The following is a 22,372-nucleotide window of genomic DNA, read 5'->3' as shown; positions in this document are numbered from 1 at the left end:
TCGACATTGCTTCTTTTGAAACCAACACTTGTGAGAACTGAGCTTAGCTTGCCATACCAAGCTCGGGGGGATTGTTTTAGTCCATAAATTGATTTGTGCAATTTGCACACTAAATCATGCTCATTGCTTTGAGGGTGCCCTGGTGGCAATTTCATATAGACTTCTTCTTCGAGATCACCATGTAAGAATGCATTCTTCACGCCCATTTGGTACATGGACCATCCCTTATTGACAGCCACAGACAATAGAACCCTAACTGAGTTCATTTTCGCAACAGGGGCAAACGTTTCTTTGTAATCTACATCGAAAGTTTGAGTGAATCCCCTAGCCACCAACCTTGCTTTATGCCTCTCAATTGAGCCATCTGAATTGAATTTGATCTTATAAATCCATTTACAACCCACAACCCTTTTTCCTTTTGGAAGTGTGGTTATACTCCATGTTTTGTGTTGATCTAGAGCTTTAAGTTCTTCTTGCATTGCTTCTTTCCACACTTCTTTGTTGTTTTTTCCATAAGTGAGGTTTTGTTGGGTAAGCACTAATCAATGAGATCGTTTCGAGTTAAGTTCTAACTCGATAGAAATAAACTCACATGTACACAAAACTATACCTCAATCCAAATTGTAAAGGCTGAGTTCGAGTTGGCTTCGTCTAACATATAATAATGTACATATCATATCTCTATCACTCCATCTCCTACGTTACAAATACAATGAGAGGAGTGGTAAACAAAAGTATACATGGCACTCCCTCCATCACTCTTTTACCCCCAAATCAAATCTCAACCACACAAATTTCAATTGAATTTTAACTTAATAAAATCGACGTCGTGCACACAAAAGAGCCCCACACTCAATCCAAACATCAAATCAAAACTTCCAGTCCTTTCCATCTCCCTCATAAATCACAATAATTATCCATCTTCTCCCTTACCATACATGGCAGTGCTCTGCCTCCCGCTATTATCCTACACGCTACCCACCACTTAAAATGCGCACCCTCCTCACTCTGAGGCCACCACCACCGTCGTCGTCGCTCCTCCTCCCATGCCTCTCCGCCCTCTCTCCTCCTCCCTCCTCTTCCTTCCTCTTCAGCTCCCGACCTAACAGGCGCTCCCACTTCCTCACCTCGTGCTCTTCTCTCAAGCAGTCCAAGAAGAAGTCCCTCCAGAACACCCCCAATGCTCCTCCGCAGAGCCAGCGCTGGTTCTTCAACACCCCCAAGAACGACGACGGCGGTGAAATTGAAAAGACCGGTGAGGCTGACAACGGCGCCTTCGACGGCGACACTGCGTTTAAAGGCACTGTTTTGGCCGGTGTTGTCCTGGTCGGTATTGTTGGTGGGTTCGCCGGTGTTGGGTATGTGTACAAGGATCAAATCAACGCCTTCTTGAATCAGTTTTCCACTTTCATTGAAGGTAAATTTGCCAAATTTTTGTACCCTTTTCAGGTTTCTGTTAATTCTGCTTGGATTTTGTTCATTGGTGTTAGAATTTGGTCTTGTTGTATACCCACCTGAGGTTTATTTTAGAAATTTTCTGGTTGCAATGATTAGTTTTGAATGGATAGGATTGCCATTTACACAAATCGGATATCAGCTTTTCAGATCTTTTTGTGATATCATTATGATTGTAGTATGTATTTGGTATATGATTGATTGTAATATGGAGAATTCGACAGATTCGAGGTAGATTCAATGTTTTATTAATTCAGTTTCTCAACCCTCATAGTTTAGCTATGTGACAATGTAGAAGTCTAGCCTTTTTAAGGACTTTGGGCAACTTATGGGCACAAAAATCTGTCCAAGGCACTTACAGTTTAATCATTACACTGCGATACCATATTCATATGTTCTTCATGTTTTCTTTCTTTCATGATGATTGAAAATTCTTATCTGAATAATGAGGCAGTTGATCAGCTTACGACAAGCAGCATTAAGAAAAAAACACATAACAAACAGAACATAAGCGTTTACCAGCCTAACAATATCAGTGATACAGATCAAAGACAAAATTGATCAGGAAGACGCCACTAAAAATTAAAGCATGTTCTGTTTTTTCATTCTTTTCTTTGAATTTTCTGCAAGGAAGAATCTCCATGCAAATAGCCTTCATTTTAATACGAGTCAAATCATCCTCAGATTTTGGTAAAACATCTAGCCATTTTCTCTAGCCAAATATAGTTTGCATAAGCAGTTCAGGCTATCGCTGGCCACAGTTGATAGATTCACCATTCAAGTTTGCAATAGCCTCCACCAAAGTGCATAAGAAAAACAGTGCTTTAGAACTTGCTGTGCTGTTGTGTTTGAGTAACAGTGTAACTGTGTAGAGTTCAAGTTATATAGTTATACATTTAAATGCGTTGTCTTCCTAGGTTCTCTTCCCTTCTAGGTACAATCACATGTTTTAGTTTGATTTTAGGGAGCCCTTGTGATGGAATCAACCCTTAATATGCAGGGGAAAAATGTGCTCCCTTTCCTGCGTTGTTTCTTGAAGTGCTAGTTCTTGTACCTTAATGATCTTTTGATAAAAAAAAGAAGGATATTTAGCATTAAGCTGGGCTTTCTGTTTCTTTCTTTTTGATACAATTCTATATTTGACTTAATCTCATCAAACTTTTGGTGAACAGGTTATGGTCCAGCTGGATATGCTTTGTTTGTTGCAGTTTATGCCGGACTGGAAGTATGCCTTTGATACCTATTCCTTGAATGTATTGCTATCTATATGGATTTTAGCCTTTAATATGTTTTTATTCCCACTTGTTTGTTCACCCTTATGCTATTTATGTACATTTCCACATTCAACCTTTGCAGATATTTTTATTTTATTTTTTTGTAGTATCTGTTTTAGATGTATGAGACATAGAAAGCCAAACCGTCATTTCCAGTACTAACATAATAAAACTTATGTTTCCGTAGATCCTTGCGATTCCAGCAGTTCCATTGACCATGTCAGCTGGTCTTCTCTTTGGCACAGTTGTTGGTTCCATTCTCGTCTCTATAAGTGGCACGGTGAGTTTTTTTATCCCTTTTTTTTTATCCCTTTTTTTTTATTTTTTTTATAACTATACAAAGAACAATTTATCAATATTTGCGCTAAATTTTTTTCTTTCCCTTATGGTATTTACCTATTTCAGGTTGCTGCTAGTGTTGCCTTTTTGATTGCTAGATATTTTGCTCGTGAGCGTATTGTTAAAATGGTTGAGGGAAACAAAAAGTTTCTTGCCATTGATAAGGCTATTGGAGAAAACGGATTTAGAGTTGTCACTCTCCTTCGCTTGAGCCCTTTGCTTCCCTTTTCATTGGGGAACTATTTATATGGATTGACATCTGTAAAGTTTGTACCATACGTGTTGGGAAGGTTTGCTACTCTGCTTCTTTTTCACTCAGTTAAAGTTCTTATATCTCAACTTGGGTTTTGTTATACAAATTTTTATGGGCCGCTCTTGAGAGTTAGGGCTGTTAATCAGACAGGTTGAGCTGGAATTAGGACTTATTTTTATCCCAACTCAATTTGTAAGGTTCGTAGGACGATTATTTGGACCCAGTATTTAACCCAGCTTAAACTGTCCTATTTGATGAGCTACAGGCTGAGTTTGGGTCGGACCAAAGTGGATTAGGTCTAAGTTGTTATGGTAATTTAAACAAAATTTGGTATCTTTCTGGCTCCAACTTGTTACCCCTTAGGTTGTGGAAATGACTTAATAACCAACTTGCAGGCAACCCTTAGGTTAAAGATACAAAATACATATCTTCATACCAAACTTAAGATAACTATAAAGAATAAATTGGATCAGGCATATAATAGGCTAGGATAAGCCCAAGCTCTACCTGAAAAAGGCTTGGGCTCAAAATGTTTTCAGAGATCGTCTTTTGGAAACTCAATGTTGGTTTAGCTGAAATTTTCAGGCCACACAAATTGGATGACCTAGTAAGTTGAGGCTAAGAAGATTCTTCTGTGCCAGTCTGCATTCATGACTTATTCATTGATTTCCTCACAAGGGCTCAAATTTTCATGTTTCAAAAAAAGGGGAGAATATGATGGTTAGGACTCAGGACTCAGGACTCATGTCTGGTAGTTTACGTTCAAAAGTAGTTGATATCTAATCTCATGAACTAATCTAAATATGTATAACAGGTTTGTAACATTATTGACTATCTTGTTCTAAGTCAAATCTATAATTGTCCTACAGTTGGTTGGGGATGCTTCCAGGAACATGGGCTTACGTAAGTGCTGGTGCATTTGGGCGAGCTATAATTGTGAGTCTGCCTGTTTTACTTTTCTCTTGTGGCGATTCTATGTTTTACACCGATAAACTTATATTAATATATATCTTCCTGTCTGAAGTAGATGGGATGTGAGTTGAACTAGGTGAATGAGTATGAAACAAATGATTTAAACTTACCATAAGTATTCGACCAAGAAAAGAAATACTTACCATACGTCGGAAGCAATATAATTCAAGTTAATATATGACGTTGATCAGATGTGAAAATGAAACATAAGAACAGACACATTGTTTGTCTTTACATTATTTTAATTTAATAGATGGCTATGCTTATTATTCCTTGATAAGACTAAAAATCTTTTAAAAAATATACTTTTGAAGCTACGATAGTACAAAATGACAAATATAGATCAAGAAACTGACTTATTGCACATCATCAGGTTGTGAAAAAGGGAACCTAGTGGGCTAATGTTAACATCTTTGTTTCTGCTGTGGTATTCCTGTCTGTAAGGTCTATGTAGTAGGGGTTTTCTTTCTCAGTTAACATGCTGCAACAAGTTAATAATAAGTAGTAGACTGAGGAAAATATTGTGGAGTTGCTTTCTCATCAGCAATAACTGGTAACACTTAAAGGAAGTTAAGCAGTATGAACAATGCGTGTGACTTGAACCATCAATACTAACTATGAGTGAAGATGGACAATGTAATTCAAATTTAGACATATCTAACCTCCCACAAATGAAGAGACAGGTTTTACATTGGTAAGTGCCTGGTTAGCGTTTATTGGGTCATCATATTTGAATCAAACTCTTTTTCTTTATCTGATAGTTTTGAGTATAAACGATTAGATACCAAAGAAGGAGAGTTGGATATCTATAAACTAGCTAGAGCAAGGGAAAAGAAGACAAGGGACCTAAACCAAGTGAGGTGCATCAAGGATGAGGATGGAAAGGTTCTTGCTACAGAGAACGCGGTTAAAGACAGATGGAGAGGTTATTTTCATAATCTTTTCAATGAAGGACATGAAAGGAGTGCTTCTTTAGGGGAGTTGAGTAACTCAGAAGAGTGTAGAAACTACTCTTTTTATCGTCGAATCCGGAAGGAAGAAGTGGTTGTAGCTTTGAAGAAGATGAAGCATAGAAAAGCAATAGGCCCAGACGATATACCAATCGAAGTGTGGAAAGTTTTGGGAGAGACAGGTATAACATGGCTCACTGACCTTTTCAATAGGATTTTGAAAACGAAGAAGATGCCAAATGAGTGGCGAACGAGCACTTTGGTGCCTATCTACAAGAATAAGGGCGACGTACAAAATTGCATGAACTATAGGGGTATTAAGCTAATGAGTCATACAATGAAGCTCTGGGAGAGAGTCATTGAGCATAGATTGAGGCAAGAGACACGGGTTTCGGACAACCAATTCGGGTTCATGCCAGGGCGCTCAACCATGGAGGCAATCTATCTCTTACGAAGATTGATGGAAAGATATAGAGATGGGAAAAAGGATTTACACATGGTCTTTATAGATTTGGAAAAAGCGTATGATAGGGTCCCAAGAGACATTCTTTGGAGGATTTTAGAGAAGAAAGGAGTACGAGTAGCATATATCCAAGCTATAAAAGATATGTATGAAGGAGCAAAGACTGCCGTAAGAACTCATGAAAGACAAACTGAAAGCTTTCCCATAATTGTAGGATTACATCAAGGCTCATCCTTAAGTCCTTACCTTTTTGCGTTGGTAATGGATGAGTTAACAGGACATATTCAAGATGATATTCCTTGGTGTATGCTTTTCGCAGACGATATAGTGTTGATAGATGAAACTCAGGAAGGGGTAAATGCAAAGCTTAACCTTTGGAGAGAAGTGTTGGAATCTAAAGGTCTTCGCCTAAGCCGATCAAAGACAGAATATATGGAGTGCAAGTTCAGTGCAAATGGAGGCCAAAACGAGTTAGGGTGAGGATCGGAGATCAAGAAATACCAAAGAGCGATCATTTTCGTTACCTAGGATCTATCTTGCAAAAGAACGGAGAATTAGATGGAGATCTCAACCATAGAATACAAGCTGGATGGATGAAGTGGAAGAGTGCATCTGGCGTGTTGTGTGACCGCCGTATGCCACTGAAGCTCAAGGGAAAATTTTATAGGACGGCAATAAGGCCGACGATGCTGTATGGCACAGAATGTTGGGCGGTGAAGCATCAACACGTACACAAAATGGGTGTAGCTGAGATGAGGATGCTTCGTTGGATGTGTGGGCACACGAGAAATGATAAGATTAGGAATGAGGATATCCGGGGTAAAGTAGGAGTAGCCGAAATTGAAGGAAAAATGAGAGAAAATCGGTTACGGTGGTTTGGACATGTGCAAAGAAGGCCTACTGACGCTCCGATTAGAAGATGCGACTATGGGACAGAGGTTCAGGGCCGAAGGGGTAGAGGAAGACCTAGGAAAACTTTGGAAGAGACTAAGAAAAGACTTAGAGTACTCGGATCTAACGAAGGACATGACACAGGACCGAGCACAATGGCGTTCTAAGATTCATATAGCCGATCCCACTCAGTGACTTGGATTTTCCAAGTCTCAAACCGAGAAGTTTTCCTCACTCGGGAAATTAAGGGAACACTACCTCAACCTACATGCTCCACTCACAAAGCTTCAACATACAAGCTTCAACAAAAGAAAATTCAAAGAACTTAGCGAAGAAGGCTTTGGTGTATTTAACACAATATGTTGAAATGAAGAAAAGCTTATTTATTGATATCCCCGATAAGCTACAAATATGTACATATACATGAGTCAAAATAAACAAACAAGAGGGAGCCTTCACAAAGGTTGCTTAGGAGAAGTCTCAGCAATCGGTAGAGCCCCAGAAAGAGAAGGCACCGGAGGGGGATTATTCGGAGCCTTAGTACTGGACAGAACCCTAGAAGGAGGAGGCATCAGAGGTTGATCATTTGGAGCTTCATTACGCGGTACAGCCCCAGAAGACGAAGGCAATAAATGCCTTTGGAACAAACCCACAAATCTCTGATGATCAAGTAAAACCTGACCATCAGATTCCTTCATCTGGTCAAGCTTCCTCTTCATGTTTGTAGCATAGTCATGTGCGAGCCGGTGCAACTGTTTATTCTCATGCTTGAGCCCTCTCATCTCCTGTTTGAGACTCATCACTTCAGCCGCCAATGACTCAACTTGACGGGTTCGAGCAAATAGGCGTTGGGCCATATTAGACACAGAACCTGCACACTGAACACTGAGAGCCAGAGAATCCTTAACAGCTAACTCATCAGACCGTTTGGAAAGTAGTCTGTTATCTTTGGGAGTGAGAAGGTTCCTGGCCACCACCGCAGCGGTCATATCATTCTTCATCACGGAATCCCCAACGGTAAGAGGACCAGTAGGGGAAACGAAGGATGGGCGCCATATGTTGTCTGGAGAAGGCGGGGCTGCCTCTTCAACAAGGTTCAAGTCAAAACGACGGTCGGAGGGGCCAGACATTTTCAAAGATGTTGAAGAGAGAAGAAGTCGGACAAATCAAGATCTTAGAAATGCAAGAATGGAGCTTCTACTGGTGGAGATTCAAGTGTGCTTTGGAACTTAATGCCAGCCCCTATAAAAATCTGCACTCGATGGAGCTTCAGAAATCGAAGAGGCGTTTGCTTTCTCAAAAGCTGGGCTGCTCAGAGACCACGAGGGTTGATCTCAGAAATCGAAGAGGCGTTTGCTTTCTCAAAAGCTGGGCTGCGCAAAGACCACGAAGGCTGATCTCAGAAATCGAAGAGGCGCTTGCTTTCTCAAAAGCTGGGCTGCTCAGAGACCACGAGGGCCGATCTCAGAAATCGAAGAGGCACCTACTTTTCCAGCCTTGTCAGCACCTGTCACACGCACACTCAGCTTTGCGGAAATTATGGGCATTCTGTCGAAGACTTTTGGTGAAGTAGAAAGCATGTAAATCTTACTGTTCAATCACCCACTTCCCACACGCAACAGTAGCTCATGGGTACCACAGATAACTTTACCAAAGTTCTCTGCCAAAGTTGAGCACGTGAAGCTTGCAGCTCCCACTACATCGCTCTGACCAAGAAGGGTAAAAGAATAGCAAAGAAACAACACTAAAAAAAAAGTTTAGACACATAAATTTTGAAGGTCTAGCTACCATATTATTACCCATAAGGGTAAAGGAACAGTATCACTGCTGGATAATTGGAAAGTCCCTGTGTGTCAACCTCTGTGCTTCGTGGCAAGGTAGACTAGCAAACATGCCCAACCTTTACTCACATTCGAGAAAACACTCCCAACAAGATTACAAGATTGCTTGCTCCAAAATTGAAGAGGCACCGTCCTCCGAATCTCGAGAGCCAGACTCCCAACATGCCTACTTTCTCAAAAATCGAAGAGAGGGTAAAGGAACAGTACCATTGCTGGATAATTGGAAAGTCCCTGTGTGTCAACCTTTACTCACATTCGAGAAAACACTCACTTTCTCAAAAATCGAAGAGACACCGCTCTCCGAATCTCGAGAGCCAGACCCCCAGCATGATTGCTTTCTCAAAAATCGAAGAGGTATCGTTCTCCGAATCTCGAGAGCCAGATCCCCGATAGGATTGCTTGTTCGAAAACCGAAGAGGCACCATTTTCCCAACTTCAAGAGTCGAATCTCCTTGGATAAAGCTTGTCTGTAATCTTTACACGCAACATCAGCTTTCCAGATACCACAGACCACTTTTTCAAAGTGCTCTGACAGAGTTAAAACATGTGAAGCTGGCAGCTCCAACTACCGTGCTATGACCAAGCAGGGTAAAGGAATAGCATTACTACTTGTTGTTAGGGAGACTCCTATATATGTCGACCTCCATCCCCAACGGACAGGCAGACCTGCAAAAATGCTCAACCCTTCCTCATATCTGAGAGGGCACTCCCAACGAAGCCTTTTGAAATATTCAGCTTTCTTTCCCCCCGATAATACCTCTGCAAACAAGCTATACTAGAGCAAGAATATCTCATATCATCAGGGTTAAAAGCAAGAGTATCCCATATCATGCTTTTTCCCTATCTTTTCCTTTGGCCTTGTTCTTACCTGCAAGACAAGGAGAAAGAGAGCAATCAGTCAGCACTTGGAATCAAGCTTCCAGCTAGGAACTGACTGCTTGGAACCCCTTACCTGATTACTTACCTGACATTGCTCTCGAGTACTCATCTTCAACATCTTATGCTTCCAGGGAAGATACCGCATCTGCCTGAAGAACAGATAGGGCAAGTGAGAAGGATACAAGGAAGCATGTGGAGACAAGCGTAACAGCACACATGCTGATACATCCATTACTCTGTCAAAGCAAAAGTATCCCATATCAGCAGGGTCGAACGTACTCTAGATTTGATGGACTTGTTTTGACCCTCAAATTCTTCAGTCGGCCTTATACTCTGGAGGAAACCAGAAAACCCTCCAGCTCAGTTCAAGAATAAGCCTATGGAAAGTTACTTCTTCAAAAGCAAAAGTATCCCATATCATCTCTTCTCATTTTTCTTCTCTTTATCCTTCATGTTGCCTGCAAAATAGGGAGAATGTGAACAATCAGCCGGAGCTCTGATTGCTCACCTTGTCTGTCACCTCTTTCAGCAAATCCCCTAGCTCGGCGACTTGGGGGACTCCTACTACATGGTTTGTATCGCGCTTGACCAAGTCTGAAACTACAAGTAAGCTTCAAGTGAAATTGATACATTACCTTGTGCATCTCCACCAGTTAAAGATACCACCCCTGGATGGAGGAAGAGTACTTCAAGAGAAGATGCCACATCTACCTATGAGACAGATAAGGCAAGTCAAGACGATACCACACTCCGATACTTAGAAGTTTCGTGATTACGAGATCATTCTCCCACAATATTTCCTAATGTCATTTGTACTAAATCATTCACTTGTACTCACTAAAGGAGAGCTTGAACCTATGTACTTGTGTAAACCCTTCACAATTAATGAGAACTCCTCTATTCCGTGAACGTAGCCAATCTGGGTGAACCACGTACATCTTGTGTTTGCTTTCCTATCTCTATCCATTTATATACTTATCCACACTAATGACCGGAGCAATCTAGCGAAGATCACAAAAAGCGACCGTTTTTGCTACCTAGGATCTATCTTGCAAGAGAACGGAGAATTAGATGGAGATCTCAACCATAGAATACAAGTTGGATGGATGAAGTGTAACAGTGCATCCGGCGTGTTGTGTGACCGTCGTAGGCCACTAAAGCTCAAGGGAAAATTTTATAGGACGGCAATAAGGCCAGCGATGTTGTATGGCACAGAATGTTGGGCGGTGAAACATCAACACGTACACAAAATGGGTGTAGCGGAGATGAGGATGCTTCGTGGGAGGTGTGGGCACACGAGAAATGATAAGATTTGGAATGAGGATATCCGAGGTAAAGTAGGAGTAGCCGAAATTGAAGGAAAGATGAGAGAAAATCGGTTCCGGTGATTTGGACATGTGCAAAGAAGGCCTACTGACGCTCCGGTTCGAAGATGTGACTACGGGACAGAGGTTCAAGGCCGAAGGGGTAAAGGAAGACCTAGGAAAACTTTGGAAGAGACTCTAAGAAAAGACTTAGAGTACTTGGATCTAACGGAGGACATGACACAAAACCGAGCGCAATGGCGTTCTAGGATTCATATAGCCGACCCCACTTAGTGGGAAAAGGCTTTGTTGTTGTTGTTGTATAGTTTTGAGTAAATTAGAGAACTGCTACTTGCCACAAGATTGACGTAGTGAAATCGTGTTGACACCCTAGTTACATTCTTATTCTATATGATAGAATAGATAGTTACCAGACCTAGGTCAGGTATTGCACAACCTTGCTATATTCTGTGGTTGATGCAGTTACAAGTCTGGGAAATGAAAAGGGGTCGTAACATCCAGATGCATTGGTGATTGTCATGCTGGCATCTGCAACACTGGGCTCTACATATGTATTAATGCATGTTTTCATGCAGTTAGTAACTTGGGTATCCTATCAGATTAGTTACACTTGTTTGCAATCCTTATGGCGAGGAAATGTAATAGAATGAATAGTTAGAGAATTTAAGGAACCGTCAAATTTGTGGATTTTTATATCTTTTTTGGGGTCCAGGTTGCAGCTGTCATTTTAAAGGGAATGTTTTGAATGATTTATATTATTTATTAGCTTTGGATATAGTGCAGAACTGTACTCTGTTAGGGAAGGAGTGTCATGTTATTGCTGTTCAGAATGTAACGATTGGAAAACTTGAGAAGTTTGTCGGAACAGTATTTGATGAACAGGCACTAAGCAGCTGGTCATATCGAAGCCGATAGGAATTTCTTTAACTTCATATTGTTACGTGCTACAGATTTATGTAGTTGCATACTGCTGCTCGATAGATTTACAACTTACCAAGGATCAGAATTTGGTGTTATCAAATACCGCACAATTTGTTTATGAGACACATTGTTATTATGAATTAGAAAACATGTGTTTCCTTCTATTGATATTGTACAGTTAAGGAATTTAGTTAGGTTCCGTGTAGTTACCCGAGGTTCATTTTGAATCGTTTGTGAATGTTTTTGTTTTGGTGTTGGTGGTGTTTCAGCAAGAAGAATCTGAAGTTGGTTTGCCTGGAGGAAATGGTCAGCTGTTGACACTAGGGCTTGGACTGTTAGCCACAGCATTGGCTGCTGCTTATGTAACACGACTAGCAAAGGTAAGCTCCCACTTTGACAAGCATTTTCGTTTATAGGGTTTGTCAAATGTCATTGTTCCTTTTGAAAACCAGATGCCTAAATAGGCGTTCTTTACGCCAAGTTGAAATGATTATTTTTTCTGGTTTTTGATGCAGGATGCTGTAAAAGATATCGATTAGGTGACGGGTTCTGTCTGCCCATGAAGTCTGCACAATGTATTTGAAACTTCAAAAACAAAAAAAAAAAAGGGTAAAAGGTTGATAGCTACTTCGCTGCCTTGTAATTATCCAACTTTTGGCAAATTGAATAGGAAATGTATTGATTTTTACTCTTGAATTGCATCACTAATTCCTGATGAGAAATGTGGTTCAGATTTTTCCATTCCAGCAGGAGTATGTACTGATTAATATTAGTTTTTATTTTTTTATTATTTGTAAATGAGGTTTTATGTTCATATTACCCATAGATGGCGATGTATGACAGCAATGCTAATTTTAAATCTAGTTAAAGACTATCCAATTATGTGGAGTAGTCGTATGATCGTATTCCGCTCTTCTTAGAGTGAATAATGCACATTTTCCACATATTTCATACCACATTATACAATCTAATAGATGTAGAGTCCACAAATATGTGTCTCATTTCTATTGAAGAAGTGGTAAATATGATACAAAAAACATAGTAAGAGTTGCATTTGTACTTTAGAGAGTAGAATATCACTTTGTTTAGAACATAATATCATAAAAGAAACTGCAAAAAACCACATCTTCAATAAAGATGGAATGCACGTATGTCAATGGCCTACCTCTGTTAAAAAAAATCCATATAAATATGAAATAAGAAACTCAAAAGTGTAATATACGGTGGAAATTGATACAAATATGATATAAACATATGGCAAATGTAATATACGCTGGAAATTTAATTTCCACACCACTCTCAAAAATCCAATTTTTTGTGCATGTGTGACACATCCGACCTTGATATCCATCGAACACCAAGGTAAGCACGTGCTGACCGACATCCGAAAAGTGATGAAGCCATATTAGGATGCATGAGAAATGTACAACCCGTACTCTTCTTCATGCAACCAGGTGATGAAATGTACAACTCGTACTCTAATATTATTTGGCAACTTGCCACTCATGCCACCAACCAGGTGAAGAAGGAACTCATCTTCATGCCACAAACCAGGTGATGAAATGTACAACCTGTACTCTCCTTCATGCCACCAACCAGGTGATGAAATGTAAAACTCATACTTTAATATCATTTGGCAACTTGCCACTCATGCCACCAACCAGGTGAATAAGGAACTCATCTTCATGCTACAAACCAGGTGATAAATGTACAACCCGTACTCTCTTTCATGTCACCAACCAGGTGATGAAATGTACAACCCGTACTCTAATATCATTTGGCAACTTGCCACTCATGCCACCAACTAAGTGAAGAAAGAACTCATCTTCGTGCCACCAACCAGGTGATGAAATGTATAACCCATACTCTTTTTCATGCCACCAACCAGGTGATGAAATGTACAACCCGTACACTAATATCATTTGGAAACTTGCCACTCATGTCACCAACCAGGTGAAGAAGGAACTCATCTTCATGCCACAAACCAAGTGATGAAATGTACAACCCATACTCTCCTTCATGCCACCAACCAGGTGATGAAATGTACAACCAGTACTCTAATATCATTTGGCAACTTGTCACTCATGCCACAAACCAGGTGATGAAATGTACAACCCGTACTCTCCTTCATGCCACCAACCAGGTCATGAAATGTACAACCCGTACTCTCCTTCATGCCACCAACCAGGTCATGAAATGTACAACCCGTACTCTAATATCATTTGGCAACTTTCCATTCATGCCACCAACCAGGTGAAGAAGGAACTCATCCTCATGCCACCAACCAGGTGATGAAATGTAATGAAAGGTGATGAAGGAACTCACCTTCGTACCATCAACCAAGTGATGAAAGCAACTCACCATTCATTTCACCTACCAGAAAACGAGTGGTATAATTTATACATGTGAACTCCTAGCATTCAAAAATAATCAAAAACCCTCAAGCTTGACAACTCAACTAGGGGAGCACTTATGCCCAACAAGAGTTATAGTCATCGACAAAGTCTTATTGCAAGCTAACAACAACTTCAGTGCATGGCATTCGAAGATCAAGCTATTCAGCCCTCTTACATCTGCTTCAGACATTTCCCCTCTGTAACAATGGAAACTACAACTCGTAGAAAGCTTCACTCTTGATCAAGACAGTGTGAAGCAAAACCAATTTATGGTGCCAACAAAAGCTTCATCAAAGGAGTTCAACCATAATTCTCAAAAGCTTTACACACTCTTGATCAAGACAGTGTGAAGTAAAACCAATTTATGGTGCCAACAAGAGCTTCATCAATGAAGGACAACCACAATTCTCAAAAGCTTCACACACTCTTAATCAAGACAGTGTGAAACAAAACCAATTTATGGTGCCAACAAAAACTTCATCAATGGAGGGCAACTACAATTCTCAAACCTTCAAGGCAAATTTAAGATTGTTCGAAGCAAATTCAATTTATATGGTTTATCCAAACCTTCGAATACTACAAGGTGTGGCTTGCATCACAATCTCTTGCTCAACAGTGTGGAAGCAAAATTTGTATATGTTGTCTCTCCCACATTTTCAAATTTCTAGTTTCCCCAAAAAAAAAAAAGGAAAATTCAACAAAGCTTCATCAATGGAGGACAACTATAAATTCTCAAAAGCTTCACACTATCTTGACCAAGATAGTATGAAGCAAAATCAATTTGTGGTACCCAACAAAGCTTCACCAACAAAAGCTTCATCAATAGAGGACAACTACAAATTCTCAAAAGCTTCACACTATCTTAATCAAGATAGTATGAAGCAAAATCAATTTGTAGTACCCAACAAAGCTTCACCAACAAAAGCTTCATCAATGGAGGACAACTACAAATTTTCAAAAGCTTCACACTATCTTGATCAAGATAGTGTGAAGCAAAATCAATTCATGATACCCAACAAAAACTTCAAATCCAAAGCTTCACTTACAAAGCTTCAACTCCAAAGCTTCACCAACAAAAGCTTCACCCACCACAAAAGCTTCACCCACAAAAGCTTCATCTACAAAAGTTTCACCTATAAAAGCTTCATCCACAAAAAGCTTCCCCCACCACAAAAGCTTCCCCCACCACAAAAGTTTCATCCACAAAAGCTTCACCCACCACAAAAGCTTCCCCTACCACAAAAGCTTCACCCACAAAAGCTTCACCCACCACAAAAGCTTCCCCTACCACAAAAGCTTCACCCACAAAAGCTTCACCCACAAAGCTTCAACACAAAAGCTTCACCTACAAAAGCTTCACACTATCTTGATCAAGAAAGTGTGAAGCAAAAACAATTCATGGTACCCAACGAAGCTTCAACCTCAAAGCTTCACCTACAAAGCTTCCGGAGGTCGTGAATGATGCGTTGCAAGGTAAGAAAGAAAGATGGAGACCTGGAGGGCTTGGGAGAAGCATTTCCGCTTTCGGAGGTCATGAATGATGCGTTGAAGCTCGGTGACTCAGACTTTGTTGCCATTGTAGTCCCAGTCGTTGAGCTCTGGAACCACATTCAAGCTAGGGTTTTCGAGCGGGCTTATTTTGTTGTAGAGGGTCAGCTACTTGGTCCTGCTCGTGTAGTAGGTCCTACTATTATACTGGGAACAATTATAATAACACATATTAAATAAACACACAATCAAGAAATCCAAAGGTAGTTTTTGGATAGGAAGGAAAAACAAAACAATAGTAATTTGTCATCCTTTTCGACCACAAAATTTTTCAAAGCTTCAATTAACTTTATAGTCACAATTTATTTTGTTAAATATTTTCTTCCTGGAAAGAAAAAAATTAAAAAGATTAACATTCCCAAAACATGAATAAGCAGATTCAAAGATTAATCTCCACATGAAACACTTCCAGTAGGAAGAACAACAAACACACTCATTTCAAAACATAAATAAGCAGATTCAAAGATTCAACTTTTGTACAGAAATGAGCCAAAAGCACATGCCGCTTTAATGTATGAGCCAAAAGAACTTTCAGCTTTAGCAGCCCATACCCGACACCCCAAATTTGAGATATATTTGAGACTCAAAAGTGTTTACACAGAAATGTCAAACAACGCAAATCTCTAACCTGATCCTTGTGTGCATCTTACAGTCATTGTCGCTGAAACTTCTGCATCAAAAGCATCAACAGCCTTTTCAATTCTGAAACAGATACACTGGGAACATCTTTTGAATCTCTTCCCTCTTGACGTTATTGTAAACGCATCGCTAAATCAACATTCGCAGGCGCACCAAAAGCTGCCTAACAAAAAAAAAAAACAAATTTCACAAATCACCTAAATGAAATTCAGCGCAAAATTCCAAAATATTTGAAAATGAAAACAGGAAAGAGTGAGAGTAGTGTCCCGGGCCGATGTCCGATTCATTATGGAGCTGGAGCATATCTGGGAATATGTCTCGGCCGGCGGAGTCGAGATTGGTTTTTCAGCTCCTCCAAAGGGCCTAAAGATTGTGCTCCACCGACTCCTTCGAATTGGACCAGACCAGTAGCGGCAAAAGGCTCAACAACATGTGGCTTTGCCATTGAAAAAAGAACGAAGAAGAAGACGACAACTGAAGTGAATTAAAGGAAAAGAATCAATATTTGAATAAATTCAATGTGCCGCAACAGGAGTTTTTGGATCCATTTATATATTAGATTTCCCTTAAAACAAGACATATGGGAAAACAAATAATACCCAAATCTCAACATTAGTGTAGTAGATGAGTAAATAATATATGACAAAAAAAATTCAATGGTGCATACTAAAAATGAGTGAATAGAGTAAGACAGAGTACATGAGTGACTTTGAAATCAATGAATTAAATTCCAAAAGTGAGTGACAAAGAATAATTAAGGCAGAAGCTTAACTACCCTATCAATTTTAAATTCAATGTCTGTTTATTGCATATGCCTTCACTTATATATTAAATTTTGTTCAAATTCAATGTATGTTCACTGCATGCTAATCTGTGTTTTGGCATACTCTTACGAGGTTTGGTCACAAAACTACAACCATTTTTACAAATTCCATAAGCCAACAATGGAAAATGAAACTCACGAAGCAACCTAGAAGGAGGCAGACAACAGAAATCAAAGAACGGAACAGGTGAGAACCAAAACGTTAAAAACAGCACATACCCATTTCAAAGACAAAAAATCATGCAATCCTCCTTTTCCCAGGGCCCTTCAAACTTCTCTGAGTAACACCTGCACACAGAAACAATATCCATTTACCCTATTTAGAAATCGAAAAATGGATTTTAGAGAGAGGAGAGATAATTAGGGTTTAAGAGTAATCGTGGAAACTAATTGTGCTGAGAGGAAGCAATTGTGGTCCACATCTTCACACAACAAATTGGAATTTGGGATTTTAACAGTAACCAACAGTCATTCAAAATTTACTAGTCACAATTAAAGCTTAAGTGATACCTTGATTATAGTCATCAATACGCATGCTCACATACTAAGACCTAAACCCTAAATCATTCCAATCGTTCTCTTTCTCGTCCTTGGAGATTATGATTCAAGTAAAATCAAACATTCAAACAACTCATCTCTCACTTGATTGATTGGTACCAAATGAAGGTCAATAATACTTATTTGTAATTTAATTAATAAAAATTGACGCTTGAATCAAAAAGTAAGAAATTAAAAGAGAAATGGAGAAATACCTGGAATGGAATAAGTGAATCATAGATGAAGGAGTTTATGTTTTTGTTTCTGTTTCGAAACCAGAACCAAACCAATTTGGGACAAAAATGAACAATGCTTTCATTTTTTTTCAAGAATTTAACAATTGACCTAAATCAAAATATTAAGAGGCGAAGAGCTTACGTATGTATTAATCAAGAAACAAATAAATTAAATCAGTGGAAGACCCTAATTCACAAAAACAGAGACATAATCCGAGCACCCAGCTTAACAATTTATAAACATCCATTACAATTTGAATGAAAGAACAAAATATAAGTGAAAATTGTAACAAAGCAAATGGCAATTAGACACTAAACAATGAAAAAAAAGCAGTGCATTACCTTTTGAATCAAGGGAGAAAATTGAAAACCCAGACCTTGCCATTCGTTCCTCACCCATCCCATCCTGACCGACTCCGTGCGTAACCCGTTAACCCTAAAGAATACACACACCCATGCTTTCCGCTCTGTATCTCTCTCCTGGCCTATCTCTCTCTCTAAAATGGGAGAAAATCCCATAGATCCTGGCAGAGCACCTACCTAAATCTCTATCTCACTCAGTCCAAACCCGTAGCTCCAATCTCTCTCCAATCTCTCAAGCCCTTTGTCTCCCTCCTCTGTAGTCGCTCTGTCCCCCTCTCTCCGCTCGCCAAAGGCACACCCAGCTGTCTCCGAGTAAAAAATGGGAGCGATTGTCTTCGACAGAGATGTCCCCCTCCCCTCTCTGTCGCCGTGGCTGAAAATAGGTTTTTAAGCCTGAGTGGCAATTTTGTAAATTAAGTCAAAGTTGGTTAAAAGCATCCGAGTGGCAAGCTTGTAAATAAAATGAAATGTGGTTCAAAACACTGTTCATTGGTACAGTGCAATTGAAAAGCCTTCTTTAGACTAAAGTAATGTGTTTCCTTCTATTGATGTTGTTGTACAGTTAAGGAATTTAGTTAGGTTCCGTGTAGTTACCCGAGGTTCATTTTGAATCGTTTGTGAATGTTTTTATTTTGGTCTTGGTGGTGTTTCAGCAAGAAGAATCTGAAGTTGGTTTGCCTGGAGGAAACGGTCAGCTCTTGACACTAGGGCTTGGATTGTTAGCCACAGCATTGACTGCTGCTTATGTAACACGACTAGCAAAGGTAAGCTCCCAAAGCATTTTCGTTTATAGGGTTTGTCAAATGTCATTGTTCCTTTTGAAAACCTGATGCCTAAATAGGTAATTTTTACCAATATTTTAAAAAATGCTAGGCGCTAGTTGGGTGGCGGGTTAGGGCCTAACGCCTAAGCGGCTAGGCGGGTCTAAACGGGCGCTTAGGCAGACTAGGCGGATTTAATAAATCTATTATATTTTATAGAGGTCGCACTTGGTGCGATGGCAAGTGCCTTCGCCCATGAGCGGTAGGTCTCGGGTTTGAGACTTGGGAGCAGCCTCTCCATAAATGGGGGTAAGGCTAGCCGACATTCACCTCTCCCAAACCCTGCGTAAAGCGGGAGCCTTGTGCACTGGGTACGACCTTTTTAAGTGTCTGTTTATACTTAAAATATATATGATTTCATCATAAACTACAAAATGGAATCACATAGATATTATGAGCTATTGGAACATAATGAAAATATGGAGAACAAATGTACAATGTGTGTTCCTTTAAGTATTCAACAAGTCTCTTACAATTTATTGAAAAAATAAAATGCAAAATGAAAGTTATTTATTTTCTATCTAAGTGAGTCGCAACCTAAGTGGGTGTCTAGGCGGGCTAGGCGAGTGCCTATGCGGTCTAGGGGGGTGCCTTAGTAGGTTTATGAGCCCTTTCTTAATTTCTAAATGCCTAGACATTAATCGGGGTGGTGGCCAACCGCCTAACGCCTAGACGAGACCTAGATGATGCTAGGCATGCAGGAATTTTTAGAACAATGATATTTACGCCATGTTGAAATGATTATTTTTTTGGTTTTTGATGCAGGATGCTGTAAAAGATATCGATTAGGTGACGGGTTCTGTCTGCCCATGAAGTCTGCACAATGTATTTGAAACTTCAAAAAAATAAAAAATAAAAGGTAAAAAGTTGATAGCTACTTCACTGCCTTGTAATTATCCAACTTTTGGCAAATTGAATAGGAAATGAATTGATTTTTACTCTTGAAATTGCATCACTAATTCCTGATGAGAAATGAGGTTCAGTTTTTTGAATTTTTCCATTCCAGCAGGAGTATGTACTGATTAGTATTAGTTTTTTATTTTTTATTTTTTTTATTTGTAAATGAGGTTTTAAGTTCATACTACCATAGATGGCGACGTATGACAACAATGCTAATTATGTGGCTTAGTCGTATGATCGTATTCCGCTCTTCTTAGAGTGAATAATGCTACACTTTCTACATATTTTATATCACATTATACTTTCTAATAGATGAATAGTCCACAAATACATGTGAGTCTCATTTCTATAGAAGAAATGGTAAATATGATACAAAAAACATAGTAAGAGTTGCATTTGTACTTTAGAGAGTAGAATATCACTTTGTTTAGAACATAATATCATATAAGAAATTACAAAATACCACATCTTCAATAAAGACGGAACGGAAAGCACATATGTGTGATGGCCTACTTCTGTTAAAAAATCGATACAAATATGATATAAGAAATACAAAAGTGTAATATACGGTGGAAATTGATACAAATATGATATAAAACATATAGTAAGTGTAATATACGCTGGAAATTTAATTTCCACACCACTCTCAAAAATCCAATTTCTTGTGCATGTGTCATTTCCCTTTTAAGCCAGGCAGTCACACGAAGTACCTCAAACTCTTCCACGACTTCACTTCAACATGCAATTCACACCCTTTCTTAAGCCACTTGTCATGACTACAACTAACAAAACTAGTGACAATATTTTAAAACCCTAAATCATTGCTACATAATCAACCAGTCTCTTATCAACTGATCATCATCACAACCCAAACCAATCTCTCCAAATATCAAAAATGGCAACGACTCACGCACAGGTTCCCGGCGAGCCCACCCCGACGAGCATGGCCTTCCTTGAGACCGCGACAGCCGCGGTCCAAAACTTCAGCCCTATCAAAAGCATACACCAGCACCTTTGCGCCTTCCACTTCTACTCCCACGACATGACCCGCCAAGTTGAAGCACACCACTTCTGTGCCCACCAGAACGAAGAGATGCGTCAGTGCCTCATCTACGACAGCGAAGCTGCTGACGCCAAGCTCATCGGCCTCGAGTATATCATATCCGAGGCCCTCTTCCTCACCCTCCCGGACAGCGAGAAGCCGCTCTGGCACTCGCATGAATACGAGGTCAAGAGCGGGGTTCTCTTCATGCCCAGCGTTCCGGGTCCCATCGAGAGGCAAGACCTGGACAAGCTGTGCAAGACTTACGGGAAGACCATCCATTTTTGGCAGGTGGATAGGGGGGACGATTTGCCGCTCGGCATTCCGCAAATTATGCTGGCTTTAACTAGGGATGGACAGTTGCGACCGGAGCTCGCCAGAGACGTGGAGAGACGGTATGGGGTGAGTTTTGAGGAGGAGAGGGAGAAGCGAGCGTATATGGCGGGGCCGAATCTTGGGATGCATCCTTTGGCCAACGGAGGAGGAAAAGGGTTTAAGACTGAGCTCAAGGAGGTGGGCTGTATGCCTGTTGATTCTGTTCCCAGGGTCTTTGTTTGAGTCTCTAGCTATGTAAAATATAATAGCCTGCACTGAGTAGTAGTATTTGTATGTTTGGTATGGTGTAATTTTGTGAATAAACTACTAGTTTCTGTTGGAATTAACCATAAAACTAACAGTAAACTCTAGAACACAACGCAGCAAGATTAGTGTAATCTTACCTGCAGAATACAAAAGATCACCAATTCGTTCCTGCAGAGGCCATGAACACGATGCAAAAGGCTCTTCTACTCATTTGGAGACCTGTATGTCCTTATGGTGATAGTCCCAAAAACGAAGAACCTTTTCTCTATGAGCAGGGAATCCTTTTTAAATAAAGCAAGGTTACCCAACTTCTATCTATCATGGAGGTTGGTTATAGAGCCGTTGCTTTCAGTTCCAGTAGTGGAAGAAGTAGTTCTAGTACGGGCTTCAAAATGCAAAGCATGATGGATGTAACTCTTCAATTATAGGACATGGTATTACACATATACAAAACTCTAACTGATTTATAATTTTAAAGATGTTGACACACCTATATCACTACTAGTTGAGTCTAATTAGGATTCTTACATTCTCCCACTTGGACGTTAACTAGTTATGGTTTGAAACAACATGTTCATTATAAATCATTCTTTAGTGATCACCATGAGTTTCACGCAATCCATATCCTATACACATCTACCAGTAACCATTTGAAAATCGAACTCCAGAAAACAATGCATGTATCAATACTGTATGCACCCTGAAATCATGATATTCAAAATCGCACTTTATGATGTCAATGACATATGCATATATGTACAATCCATACTTTAGTAATCACTACAATTCTCACACCTTTTCCTTCCACACTCATCTGTCCAGTACACTTTAATCAGACTTATCTTTAGAGCTTTTCATCCTTAAACACTGGACTTCGAGTTGATTTCTAGCTTCCTGCACAAAACAAACTTATCCAATATGT

The 22,372-nt window shown here is 39.8% G+C and overlaps 2 protein-coding genes and 1 long non-coding RNA gene across 3 annotated transcripts; all 3 read left to right on the top strand.

Annotated features, from left to right (window-relative positions):
- The first annotated feature begins 853 nt into the window (after positions 1 to 853).
- On the top strand, positions 854 to 12,309 carry LOC103432814 (uncharacterized). The gene is made up of 7 exons (XM_008371017.4): positions 854 to 1,417; positions 2,628 to 2,680; positions 2,917 to 3,009; positions 3,135 to 3,358; positions 4,191 to 4,257; positions 11,833 to 11,943; positions 12,079 to 12,309. Exons 1-7 carry the CDS (start codon positions 991 to 993, stop codon positions 12,100 to 12,102), a joined length of 999 nt encoding a protein of 332 aa, XP_008369239.2. The 5' UTR covers positions 854 to 990; the 3' UTR covers positions 12,103 to 12,309.
- A 6,427-nt stretch (positions 12,310 to 18,736) lies between these two features.
- On the top strand, positions 18,737 to 19,864 carry LOC103401778 (uncharacterized). The gene is made up of 2 exons (XR_523952.4): positions 18,737 to 18,869; positions 19,692 to 19,864. It is a non-coding gene; the product is annotated as an uncharacterized lncRNA (long non-coding RNA).
- Positions 19,865 to 20,524: 660 nt separating this feature from the next.
- Positions 20,525 to 21,924, top strand: LOC103431689 (oil body-associated protein 1A-like). Its single transcript, XM_008369869.4, has one exon. It carries the CDS (start codon positions 20,722 to 20,724, stop codon positions 21,424 to 21,426), a length of 705 nt encoding a protein of 234 aa, XP_008368091.1. The 5' UTR covers positions 20,525 to 20,721; the 3' UTR covers positions 21,427 to 21,924.
- The last annotated feature ends 448 nt before the right edge of the window (positions 21,925 to 22,372 follow it).

This window comes from Malus domestica, chromosome 05, assembly GCF_042453785.1.
Source record: "Malus domestica chromosome 05, GDT2T_hap1".
NCBI classification, from domain to species: Eukaryota; Viridiplantae; Streptophyta; class Magnoliopsida; order Rosales; family Rosaceae; genus Malus; species Malus domestica.
The sequence above is the reverse complement of the archived record's forward strand: the minus strand, read 5'-3'. Positions and strand labels throughout refer to the sequence as shown.

Excerpts from the sequence above, each read along its gene's own strand:
- LOC103432814 (XM_008371017.4), top strand. The coding sequence starts at position 991 with ATGCGCACCCTCCTCACTCTGAGGCCACCACCACCGTCGTCGTCGCTC. Across the intron at positions 2,681-2,916 it reads CAGTTTATGCCGGACTGGAA|ATCCTTGCGATTCCAGCAGT; the intron begins GTATGCCTTTGA and ends ATGTTTCCGTAG. Across the intron at positions 11,944-12,078 it reads ATGTAACACGACTAGCAAAG|GATGCTGTAAAAGATATCGA; the intron begins GTAAGCTCCCAC and ends TTTTTGATGCAG.
- LOC103431689 (XM_008369869.4), top strand. The coding sequence starts at position 20,722 with ATGGCAACGACTCACGCACAGGTTCCCGGCGAGCCCACCCCGACGAGC.